This window comes from Chiloscyllium plagiosum, chromosome 39 (assembly GCF_004010195.1).
Source record: "Chiloscyllium plagiosum isolate BGI_BamShark_2017 chromosome 39, ASM401019v2, whole genome shotgun sequence".
In the NCBI taxonomy this organism is placed as follows: domain Eukaryota; kingdom Metazoa; phylum Chordata; class Chondrichthyes; order Orectolobiformes; family Hemiscylliidae; genus Chiloscyllium; species Chiloscyllium plagiosum.
In genome coordinates, this window is record NC_057748.1 from 2,466,906 (window position 1) to 2,479,106 (window position 12,201).

The 12,201-nt window shown below is 40.1% G+C and overlaps 1 protein-coding gene across 9 annotated transcripts in view; it reads left to right on the forward strand.

Moving 5' to 3' along the window:
* tnrc6ba (trinucleotide repeat containing adaptor 6Ba) overlaps positions 1 to 12,201 on the forward strand; it is a 214,964-nt gene that overhangs the window by 136,948 nt on the left and 65,815 nt on the right. For 7 of the 9 annotated variants that reach the window (XM_043679483.1, XM_043679480.1, XM_043679489.1 and 4 more), the window contains 2 exons: positions 2,880 to 2,922; positions 3,524 to 3,611. In XM_043679483.1, the coding sequence (XP_043535418.1) occupies positions 2,880 to 2,922; positions 3,524 to 3,611 (131 nt within the window). The remainder of the gene's footprint in view (positions 1 to 2,879; positions 2,923 to 3,523; positions 3,612 to 12,201) is intronic. The other 2 variants (XM_043679485.1, XM_043679487.1) reach the window with 1 other exon arrangement.

Sequence of the window (12,201 nt, forward strand, 5' to 3'; positions counted from 1 at the left end):
TAAGATGAGTTTTCAACTCCAGATTTATTTATTGAATTTAAATGCCACCAGCTGCTGTGAAGGAATTTGAACCCATTACCCAGACTGGGCCTCTGGATCACTAGACAAGCGACACTGCTGCAATTGTCCGACCAATTTTAATGCAGAGTGAAAACCACTCTGCTCTGGTCCAGTAACTTACTTTCACCACAACTTCAGTTAGTGTGACACTTGAATTTTCCATACCAACCATTGTTATGAAGTTGTGGGTGTACTGTACCTTTTAAAAAGCTAGCAGAACTACCTGTAGTGTTCTAAACAATATACAATGTATCCTTTTGGTCCAGTAGCTAGTTGCCTGGAGACAAAAAAACAAGTTCGAATTAGGCCAATCAGTTTAAATTATACCCTGGAAAATAGCAAACTCTAATCAAGTTTGAATTTAGTATCTTGATAATATTAAAAGCCAATGTCATAATCCGATGCTTTGGGGGCAGAAGATTGGGAAAAATTGAACAATTGAGGGGAGAACTGCCAAAAGATCAACAGATGTAGGCTGCTAGTCAAATTCTGAGGGTTACCTGTCTAGAGAAAGAGTTTGCACAGAGAAAAACATGAACACTGACCTGGAGAGCAAGTCTACAGAGGAAGATATAGAGAAGATTTGACAACCGGAAGCGGCAGGGACAGACTACTATAAACACCGGAGGAAACATCAAAGAAGCGCTTCGCAGGAGGCTCCCAAGCACTGATGTTGCCTAGCCAGGGGACGAAACGTTTGCAACAAAAACTTCCAGCTCGGCGAACAGAACCACAACAACGAGCACCCGAGCTACAAATCTTCGCACAAACTTTGAACAACTGGCTAGTTTTAAAATTTGAATTTTTAGTAAATCCTAACTGGGGATGTTATCTGACTAGTATTATAGAAGGGAAAGTAAAAGATAGGTTAGAGGAAGGAGTTAGTTAATTATTCTCTGTTATATTTTAAGAAATAAAGTTGTTACTTTTTACTTTAACTAGTTCTTGGCCACTCGAATTTTCAGATTACTGCACAAAGTAAATCTTTTCTGTGTTGCTGGTATGAATTAAGCAGGGGGAGTTTACCCAGTGTTATAACACTATCCATATGTCTCCTGAGTAAGATTGGCAATTAGTACTGAATTGTGGGTTATTACCTTCATTGGGGTTGCACCAGCTTGCATCTGGTTTGATACAACCTGAATTAATTTCCCTCCTTCAGCAAAGACAGTTATGTGAATTGGAGATTGTTTAAGAGCCTGGGATAGCTGCAGTTCCACACATTCAGGAAAGTGAATCTTCAAAAATTCACTTTGTAAATTCATTTAATGGCTAGGGCCTCCACTATAGTGACAGAAAAAGTTGCAAAATTATTTCAATTGGAAAGTAGTGATAATTTAAAAGAACCAGGATCAAAAATTGTGGCAATGTATTGTACTGTTTAAGTAGCACCTATCCTTTTGGTGGAATGTAATTGGCGGAAAGTATTTGGATCAAAGAAAAATCTGCTTCACCATTGAGCGTGGAAATTGACAGGCTCAATGAAGTTCTTATAATAAATGGAAGAACTTCGCTATAAACATACTACACTTTGGTGGCACCTTTAAGTTTGGATGTTTGGGGTTAGGGTGTGAGCTACTCAATACATCTGGAGATGAAAACTCATCTTAATAATTGTGCCACAAAGCCATTGCTAATTGTTATAAAGACTCCTCTAACTCTCTAACGTCTGCCAGGGAAAGAAGATGACTGTCCTTACCTGGTCTGAGCTACATTTGACTCCAGACTCTCAATGTCACTAGCCCTTTAAAAATTTGCCTTTGCCTCGAGTCACTTATGAAGTGTGACAAATCTGGGAAGATAGTGCAATTCTTTGGACCTCCTTGATCTGCTTCAGAGTTTCTGTTTTTGGGTCTGAATGTATAATCTTAAACTGAAATAAAGTTGGTAATTTGGATCTGATGTTGCATGAATTATATATCTTTCATTTATCTGGAGTGAATTGTAAAAACCCTGAAAGTATTGATTTAGAAGAAATTGAAATGCTTATAAAATAGTTGATCCATTGAAAAAATCAGTTAGTCATCCAAGGTAATAAAAACATGGAGCCAGCCAAAACATCTGTTAACAGTCTGAGATGCAGATATGCATAGCGTAGTACATTAGAAAATCCCACCGCTTGTTCTCTTCGAGACTCATCCCTCTTTAAGAATACTGTGCCTGTAGACTATTTAGCTAGTTTAAGCAAATTAATTGACTTTAAATAAAAACAAAAAATTCTGGTAACATACAGCAAGTTTGCCATCCTTTGGAATAAGGCATGTTAGCAAATTGAGTATTCAACCTCTCATCGCATTTACAAGCCTCATTTTAAGGGGAAGGGACATCAGTACTTTTTGTTCAAAACAAATTGATATCAAGAATAACCCTTCTCTGTAAACAAAAGCTATAGGATATAACAACGTTGTTTTAATTTCTTTCCCCCTCCTTTTCCCCTCGTGTTGAATTTGTTTCAATTAATAGCAAGCACATCCTTGACCCAGAAGGTTGTGTGGAATGTTAGCATACACTGTAGTCTGATTCTCTGCTCTAAATGAGTGCTGCTTATTCTGAGGTGGCATCCATGAACAGAAGTGAGTCTGAAACTCTGTCACGTCACAGTATGTGTAAAAGGGCTATCAAGGTTATGGAGCTAGAGCATGTAAATAAAATTGAGCTGCAAATCAGCCATGATCTAACTTAGCAGGGTGTTTGAAGGGCTGAATGGCCTTTTCTTGTTTCTATGTGTCATTAATACTTTGGTTCTTTATTTTTAATAAATCCCATTTGTTTACTGCATGGCTTCTAATAGCATTCCCTGGCTTTTTCTCACTTGACAGCTAGAAGAGCAGCACTGAATCCCATTCTTGCAATATCCCACAGGTACGTGAGTCAAATGGCAGCCCATATACTCATGAAGCAGCAAGCCTGTCATGGGCACAGGTTGGGGATTAGGGTGCTGCAAATAACTCCTACGCTATGCTACTTTTGACAATAGAAACTGCAAGCTAACTAAATTGTGTCTTTGTAATGATTTAGTGGAGCTTTGCTTCATAAGGTTAACTTGGACCAAATATTTGTGTAGGTTGGGCCCCTTCTTGGCTAATTTTTTTCACTGTGTCATACCAGTGGAATTTTCTGTAAAAATAATATTTACCCTTTGCAAGCAATTATGAAGAAATTGACCACTGACTTAATCAAGAGAATTATTAAATTTAATTACGGCTGCTTCCAGTCCAGTACCTAATAATTCTTCTGATGGTGAATTTGTGATGGAAAACCTCAGTGAAAATTTAGATGCCACAGCTGGTTCCTTAGAATCTGCAAAGAGAAAAGACAGATTAACCTTTCAGTTTCCAGTGTTGACAGTCCTGCTTTGTAATTCCAGCCCTTTCTGATTATTTTTCCCCCATTTTGAATACTTCTAGTTCTTGTTTCCTGCTTTAATAAAGTCAAAGTTCTTTTTTTGTGCGTTTCTTTACAGAGAGAAGGAAGAAGAAAAGGAAGAACAGTTAATGGAAGAAAAGAAAAGGAAAAAAGAGGACAAGAAAAAGAAGGACGCCACTCAGAAGGTGAGACTGCATGTCTGCTCCTTTTCGCTGATATGTACACATATTTTGTATCAAATCGCTTGCATCTGTCAATAAAGTAATGCTAGTTTGCATTACTATTTCTGTACTTGTTTTCTTATACTATACTAGTCCAGATGGATAAAATTTGATAGCACAGAATTAAGGATGTAGGATCAAACAATTCTACAATCCACCTGATTAGTGTCTCAAATTTATTTTCGGTTACTTACTCCTTCAAACAATTGTCTAAATCGCTCTTAAAGTTTCTGCACAGTCTCCCACAACCTCCCATTCATCATATTAGCCACCCTTTGTTCAATCTCAACTATTTGCTTTCTTCTTTTTCACCTAGAATCCACCATCCCTGTTTCTGGAGTGTGTGGCAATCCTTAATGTATTATTTGAAGTCCTGACTGTTATACCCTGAGGAACCGTCTATTCTCAGGATTCTATCCTAAATGTATAATCACTGGCTTGAATCTCATAAGATCAGCATTTTTATTTGCCCTTTCCTGTACTAGTTCTTGGGTCTGGGTAACTTTACTACAGTAAGGGGTAAACCAAAATGTATGCAGAACTCCAGAATTAGCCATGCTTTCTGCAGAGACTCTATTACCTCTTAGGATTTGTGCTCTGTCCCTCTGTACATCTTTTAACCTTTACTTTCAGTCATGTTACTGATCACTGCACAGTTAATTTCAGGGAGCTGATCACCTGCGCTTTCATTTCATCTTATGTTGAGTCGATTTGTAGACACCCATTTAGTTACTGTTGCTGATGTCCGTTTTTCCTATCCAGAGCATTGCTTTGTGTTTATCTATTAATTGTACTTTGCCACTCTATGGGCCATTGCCTGATCTACCTGGATTCCTTTGTGGTGAGCAAATTTTATTATTGGGATGACTATTTCATCCCAATTTAGTGTCACTGCAAACTAAATATTTCTGGCTTCAGCCCCAACATCTTTTCCTATTTGTTCATGAGATGTGAGCATTACTGGCAAGTTCAACATTTATTGCACCATACTAATTGTCCTTGAGCTGCGACCAATTATTTTTGTGCTGTAAACAGAAATGACCTGGCTACTTATTGTGGGTCATGTTCAGAGTTCTATTTGCTGTTTCTACTTCAGTCATTTTCTGTCTGTCTCTAATATTTACCTTTTATTTGTGCTTTCCAACCTTGTTAATTGAATACTTGTGAATGCAAGAAATAAGAGCATTAGTAGGCCTTGCCATCCTTTTTGATTGTGGTCTGCTTTTTTAATTTGTCGTGGCTGATGTCCCACCTCCACTCCATTTTCCTGTTTATTTTCAAGTCCCTTAAATACTTTGTTGAAATGCACAGATATCTGCCTTTACAAGGTCGAGATTTTGCAGGGTAGGTTCTCTCTCCCAGTAACTCCATACTATCCCTTAGCTGAACACGAGTGTTTAATGACCTTTTTCAGGGTGCCTTCTAATGCTCTACTACCTCACCAACACTGTGTGGCTCACCAGCTTTTTTTTTTTGGCACTCTATATTCCTTTTAAAAGACTGGTATTATGTATTTTAAAAGACTGGTATTATTTGTCTGCTTTCTATGAATATATTTACAGAGCTTGATATTACTTTTTAAGCTTCTCTTACATAAGCTTCAATTTCTATATTAGTCATTCACTGGTTTCTTAACCTCCTTTTACCTTTTTATCATGTTTCTAGTCACAAAATTACTTGAACTATTTTTAAATCTTGGGAGCAATTTATTTTTGCTTTATTACTATTTTTATTAGTCTTTTCCCTGTTAACTTCCCTTTTGAAGTGATCTGTATCTGTTCTATGCTTTGTGTATAGTTTTTCTCGACTTTAAATTGTTTTTCTCCTCAAATTGTTTTATCCAGTCATGGTTCCTGACTTTGCTCCTGATCCTTACAAGTATGCCTGTTCTAAGTTGACTATTGTAGTTGGCCATTTTTCCATCCTATCCCTAATTTTCAGCTCCATTACATTTGGCTGTTCTTAGCATGGTGTTTCCTGACTCTTAGGCCACCTTTTACCTCCAGATAGTTGCTTAGTCTTAAGTCCTGTGGTGTCTCTGTGTGGGTTACTTGATAATATTAGATTATTTCCTGAGGCAGTGTTCAGGACCATATATTTCTTTTTTCCCTGATGGATTTCCCATCTATTGCTAGCAAATTAATGTCAGCTATGTCTATCTGTTCTTGTACATTTAATCCAGTCCTTTTTTACCTGATGTTCTCCATAGCACACATTGATTGTAAGTTTCCTTCTCCTTGATTCTCATGTTCTTGCCTGCAGTTTCTAAATTTGTCCTGTCCCAAATCAAATGATTGTTCTCCTTCACTTGAAATTGGGAGTATCTTTTCTAATCCAAATAAGGAAACTATGTACCTTTTTATGATTCCATCTAAAATAGCTATTGGGCAAATGTGACTTCTGACTGAAATCCGACTTCATAGATCACTTTAAAGTATACTTACACTGTAACACAAATATTCAATGCTGCAGGTTTGATTTTGAAGATAAGTTTATTTATCTTTCTGCATAATAAATCTAACTGTTTACATACAATGCAATTTGTATAGTTATGAAATATGGTTAAGTACCATCCCATCTATTCCAACACTCACTTTACAGTACTCTTAACACCAGAACAAGATCTCCTTCTTTAGCATATCCAAATCTGCAAATTTGACTTGTCTGTTTCTTTCCACTCCTGGTTTTGAGCATTTGAACGGCTCTTCCTTTAATTGCTCACATAACTGAAGCTTTCTCCGCTTCAAATATCTCACTCAGGGCCTTAACCAAGCACTTCTGGTCTGGAGTTTCAAACTAATATTCTTGCACTCCAATCACCAATTTCTTAACAGTTCTAAACTAAATCCTTTCACCAGGAGAAACTATTTCTTAAATTTAATTTCTGGGACTTCTGCAAACTGAAAACAAGAGCTTTCAAAGCTATAGACTTAACCCAAGCGGGGAAAAAATTCAAAAACCAGTGATTTCTTTGTGTTTATTCCATCCAATGGTAAAACACTCAGACAAACGCATTTCTGTTATCACTTCAGGAACAAACTCTCTCGCTCTCCCTGTCTCTCATACATTCTGATATTTAAAATAGAAATTGCTCCAGAAATACTGACAAGTTAATTGTTCAGCCTGCACATCGATGCAAAACCCACATGCTGTAAGTTCAAAGTCCAAACTTGAAAATAAAATTTATATTTTATGTATATCACCTTTCATCACAACCTGTGACACTGAGGTTGGTGTTTGCAATGCAACACTTGTCTCACAGGCATTGGAGAGTAATCTATTGTCGTGTAATCAGATGGGATGTGTTTATTGTAATCTCTGTAACATGTTTAGGTTGACCAGAAGGCCCACTTCCTGCCCCTAAGCAAAGGGGCAGGATTGTGATGTTATCCAATGAGTTGTACAGATCAGATACATCTCTGATTGACTTTCTATTTATTGCTGAATTTATAGAGGCAGATGCAGTATTCAATGTCCACTTCTAATTGCTATCTGTGGTCCTTGCTGCATTTAAAAAAAAAAAAATTGCATTGGCTGGGGTTGGGATCAGCTCTCCACTATGATGTATGAGGGCAAAGAGTGTGGACAGATCTAGCTGTGACAAGCTACAACTGTTGCCTTGGGCATTCAGGGCAAGCTGCAATTCTTCAGCCTTCAGAAGTTGGTGACTGTCATTTGGGTGATCAAATATGAAATGCTATGGATGCTGGGAATCTAAAAATAAAAACAGTGCGAAAGAAACTTGGTAGGTCTTGCAGCATCTGTGGCGAGGGAAATAGTTGATGTTTTGAGTCCAGTAACTCTGCAAAAGAAGTTGCAGTTCATATTCCATGTCGTTATCAGTGGCATACCGAGAACTGATGTCCTGCTGTCTTGTTCTTAGTGATCAGGCTTGAAAGGCTTACTGCTGCTCCTGTTTCTTAGAACTTTGTGAACTTGGGTCTTGATCAAAAGTTGTTGATGCTCATGGTGCCACCTATGCATGTAATGTGGACATTTGAGCATGGTATTGGAAAAGGATCAGCATTGGAGTAATTGAGTTTCAATAAAAATCAGTGCCTTCAGGGCAGAGAACTGCCAGAAAAATGATTTATACCACAGTATGTATTGATATCATAAGAACTGAGTTAAACTATGTGCACAATGACTTGAGCAGTGTTTACATTCTAACACATATTGGGTATGGTGTCTGTTTTATCCAGCAGATCGAAGATGATTGGCACCTATTTAAATCCAACTCGCAAAAGATGTAGAACCCTTTTTTCTTGTATTTAATCTTTGTCACATTTGCAGGGAGGAGTGGTGCAGCCAAATAAACTTTTGGCTTTTCAACGTGTCGATATGGGCTGACATGGTTTTGACTGATGGGCCATAAGTCTCATTTGTTTGCTGGTTATAAGACTGAATGAGAATAATTGAAGTTCCTATCTTCATTCCTAGTGCGCAAGGAGAACAATAACAAATTGTTCTTACTTAATTTTCTGTTTAATGCTTAAATTGTTAAATTATGCTCGCAGGATTGAAAAGAGTTACATTGGTCCACTGGGAAATGCTTGCTGGACTGAGCATGTCACTGGGGCAAGCTATATATGCATTTCGCTACCTCTGAAATCAGCTAGTTGGCTCAATCGTTTTCCTCGTTTAGTGTAGATTTCTAAATCCAGGAGTTTCTTCAGAACCCTCTTGTGCATCGATTTGAATATCGGCAAAAGATCTGGGAAATCGGAACCATAAATTTGAGTGAAAAGAAGTGGAATAAGAGACAAACTTCTTGAAGTGAAATGGGCAAGAATGTACACCGCACTAGAGAACACATTCAAATAACTAATTCAGCACAGTGACCTTCTCCTTAGATCGGTCAGTCCATCCTGTGTAGGCTCTGCTGTACCATTTAATATTCACGAGAGTTCTATATAAAAACATCTTGATAGTCAAAGGTGACTGAGCAGAACTCCAGTGCATTTTCACATAGTCAGTATTCAAAGTTACCTGCTGCCCTCAAGACAGCTACTAATGCTAAAAGTGCACAAGCCTTATTGACGCCTGTGTTCTGTAATCAGATTTGTGCAGAATGCAAATCGTTACTTTCCTCTCTCCCAGTATTGCTATTATTTCCAATAAATATCTTGTGAATGTTGCAAACTTTTTTATATTGCTCATACCTTTTACCTCCTAAGACACGAGTTCCATTTGGATACATAGCAGTTGCTTACTTCTACCTTGCCAAAGGTGCGCTTTCCAACTTTCAGATCCAGGTTATTTCTGACCTTGGTTGAGCTGTGAGCCAGTTTGTCGGACATAGAATCCCTGCAGTGTTGAAAGAGGCCATTCAGCCTATCAAATCTGTACTGACCCTCTGAAGAGGTCTCATGCAGTCCACTGCCCTATTCCTGCATTTACCATGGCCAATCCACCTAAGTTGCATATCTTCAGACTTTGGGAGGAAACTGAAGCACCTGGTGAAAACTCATGCAGACGTGGGTAGAATGTGTAAATAGGCAGTCACCCAATATTGGAATTGACCACAGGTGTCTAGTAGATTTTCTAACTGAACATCACAATTGACCCCATTATGTTCTTGCTTTGCGTCTGCAAATTCAGTAATTGCCATTTGGTGGTGATCAGAAATGGGGTTTATAATCTATTTTTCTTCCATTAGTCTCTAGTCTGTTATAGGTCTGGAACAGTTTTTATGAATGTTAGTGGCTGACTGGTCACTACCAGTAGTCACTTCTGTCTCCACTGGCTGTTATGGCTCATCAGAGGTAGTGGCCCACAACATTCCAAGTTGGTGCTGCCTTTCGTTCGAAGGTGGGAAGAATTGAAGAATCACCTTTAAACTCAGTCAGATATGGACTGTTTACTCCAGCAATGATCTATATGTGGATGAGCTTTTTGGCAACACATTGGCGAGATTGTGGCGCTGGAAAAGCACAGCAGGTCAGGCAGCATCTGAGGAGTAGGAGAATCGACATTTTGGCCAAAAGCCCTTCATCAGGAATGAGGCTTGTGAGCCAAGGGGGGTGGATAGATAAATAGGAGGGGAGTGGGGCTGGGGCGGGGGAAGGTAGCGGAGAATGCGATAGGTAAATGGAGGTGGGGGTAATGATAGGTCGGAGAGGTGGGTGGAGGGGGTAGGTGGGAAGGAAGATGGGCAGATATGTCTGGCATGAGGGCGGTGCTGAGTTGGAAGGTTGGAACTGGGATAAGGTGGGGGGTGAGGGGGGGGGAGGGAGGGAGGAGAAATGAGGAAACTGGTGAAATCCACATTGATGTTCTGGGGTTGGAGGGTCCCGAGGTGGGAGCTGAAGCGTTCTTCCTTCAGGTGTCGGGTGGTTAGGGAGTAGTGATGGAGGAGGCCCAGTGCATGTCCTTGGCGCAGTGGGAGGGGAGTTGAAGTGTTTGGCCATGGGGTGGTGGGGTTAGTTGGAGCCGGTGTCCCGGAAATGTTCTCTGAAGCGCTGTCACGTCTCCCCAATGTAGAGGAGACCGCATCGGGAGCAACGGATATAGTAAATGATGTGTGGAAATGCAGGTAAAACTCTGGATGTGGAAGGCTCCTTTGGGGCCTTGGATGATGGTGAGGGAGGAGGTGTGGGTGCAGGTTTTGCAATTCCTGCGGTGGCAGGGGAAGGTGCCAGCAGGGGAGAGTGGGTTGTTGGGGAGTGTGGACCTGACGCGAGTCACGGAGGGAAGGGTCTTTACGGAATGCAAATACGACTGGGGAGGGAAATATATCTCTGGTGGTGGAGTCTGTTTGTAGGTAGTGGAAAAGGCAGAGAATGATGCGATGTATACGGAGTATGGTAGGATGGAAGGTGAGGGCCAGGAGGGTTCTGTCCTTGTTGCGGTTGTAAGGATGGGGTTCAAGGGCAGAAGTGCGGGAAGTGGATGAAATGCAGCGAGGGCATCATCAACTATGTGGGATGGGAAGTTGCGGTCCTCTAAGAAGGAAGCTATCTGTGGTGTGTTCTGTGGTGGAACTGGTCCTCCTGGGAGCAGATGCAGCGGAGACTGAGGAATTGGGAATAAGGGATGGCGTTTTTTTTTACAGGAGGTGGCGTAGTCCAGATAGCTGTGGGAGTGGGTGGGTTTGTAGTAGTTAGCCAGGTAGCCTTTTCATTCATTGGGTTGATGGAAACTTGTAACAGCCAAGTTTTCATCCTTCCATGACAGCAAGAAGGAAGACTGAACTCAGTCATTTGGATTGGTACTTTATTTTGCAAGGGGCCCCCTCTTTTCCTTTCCTGAAAGGAGATGTCGATGTACAAATCCATTATCATGCTGCTTCATAAAAAGAAAATATGGAATATGAAGTACAACTCAACTTCCAAACTGTTTATTTCTAATTTAAGTAGAGTTCAAAACCTGTTGTTTTTACAAGAATGAGGAGTGATCTCATAGAAACATGTCTAGTCCCTTCAGGATTTTACAGGCTAGATGTGGGAAAAATGTTCCAGTGTTGGGAAATCCAGAATAAGGGGTCACAGCCTAAGAATAAGGGGTAAGCCATTCAGTACGGAGATGAGGAAGAATTTCATCACTCAGTTGTGACTCTGTGGAATTCTCTCCCACAGGAAGCTGTTGGGACCAGTTCACTAGATATGTTCAGGAGGGAGCTAGATGTGGTCCTTGTAGCTATAGGGTTCAAGGGGTGTGGAGAGAGGGCAGGAATGGGATACTGAGAATGCGTGATTACACATGATTGTATTGAATGGTGATGCAGGCTCAAAGGGCAGAATGACCTACTCCTGCACCTATCTTCTATATTTGTGTATTTGTACTGTCTTCCTCCTCCCTCTGACCGCATAACCCAAAGTTAAAACATGCAAAGTTTCATGCAGGTAATATGTTGTTGATCACAAGGTATCATGGTAAGACAGAGCATGGATGCAAGGAGAAAGTGAGGACTGCAGATGCTAGAGATCAGAGCTGAAAAATGTGTTGCTGGAAAAGCGCAGCAGGTCAGGCAGCATCCAAGGAGCAGGAGAATTGATGTTTCGGGCATAAAGAAGGGCTTATGCCCGAAATGTCGATTCTCCTGCTCCTTGGATGCTGCCTGACCACCTGCGCATTTCCAGCAACACAATTTTCAGAGCATGGATGCTTCCTACTACACAGTTAGTGTTCATGCAGCGTTATTCATTGTTGTGAAATTTAGGGTCAGGGGAGGTGGGTAAAGGTGTTGGATCTTGACTGTTTACAGTCCACCACAATAATGAGTCTAATGTAATCTCATGAGCAAAGAGCACTTTTTGTGGTTCTAGCCTTTGTGCTTTCTACATTAATTTCTTTCTCATTTTTGGCATTCATCTTGTATTAGGATGGGAAAACTCTTCCTTTTAACAAACCAGGTTGGATTGACATGAGATTGTTTGTTTGGCTGTGTCCAATTGGTTTTGCATATTGTTAAATCAGAGCCCCAGAATTTGTATTTTTCACTTAAATGTTCTGTATGGGTGGTGAAGATTATAATATAGGAGAGATTAAGCACGATGAGAGAAATTAGATAATTGGAAGCTGCCTGCATGGCAAGTAATTATAATCATTGTTG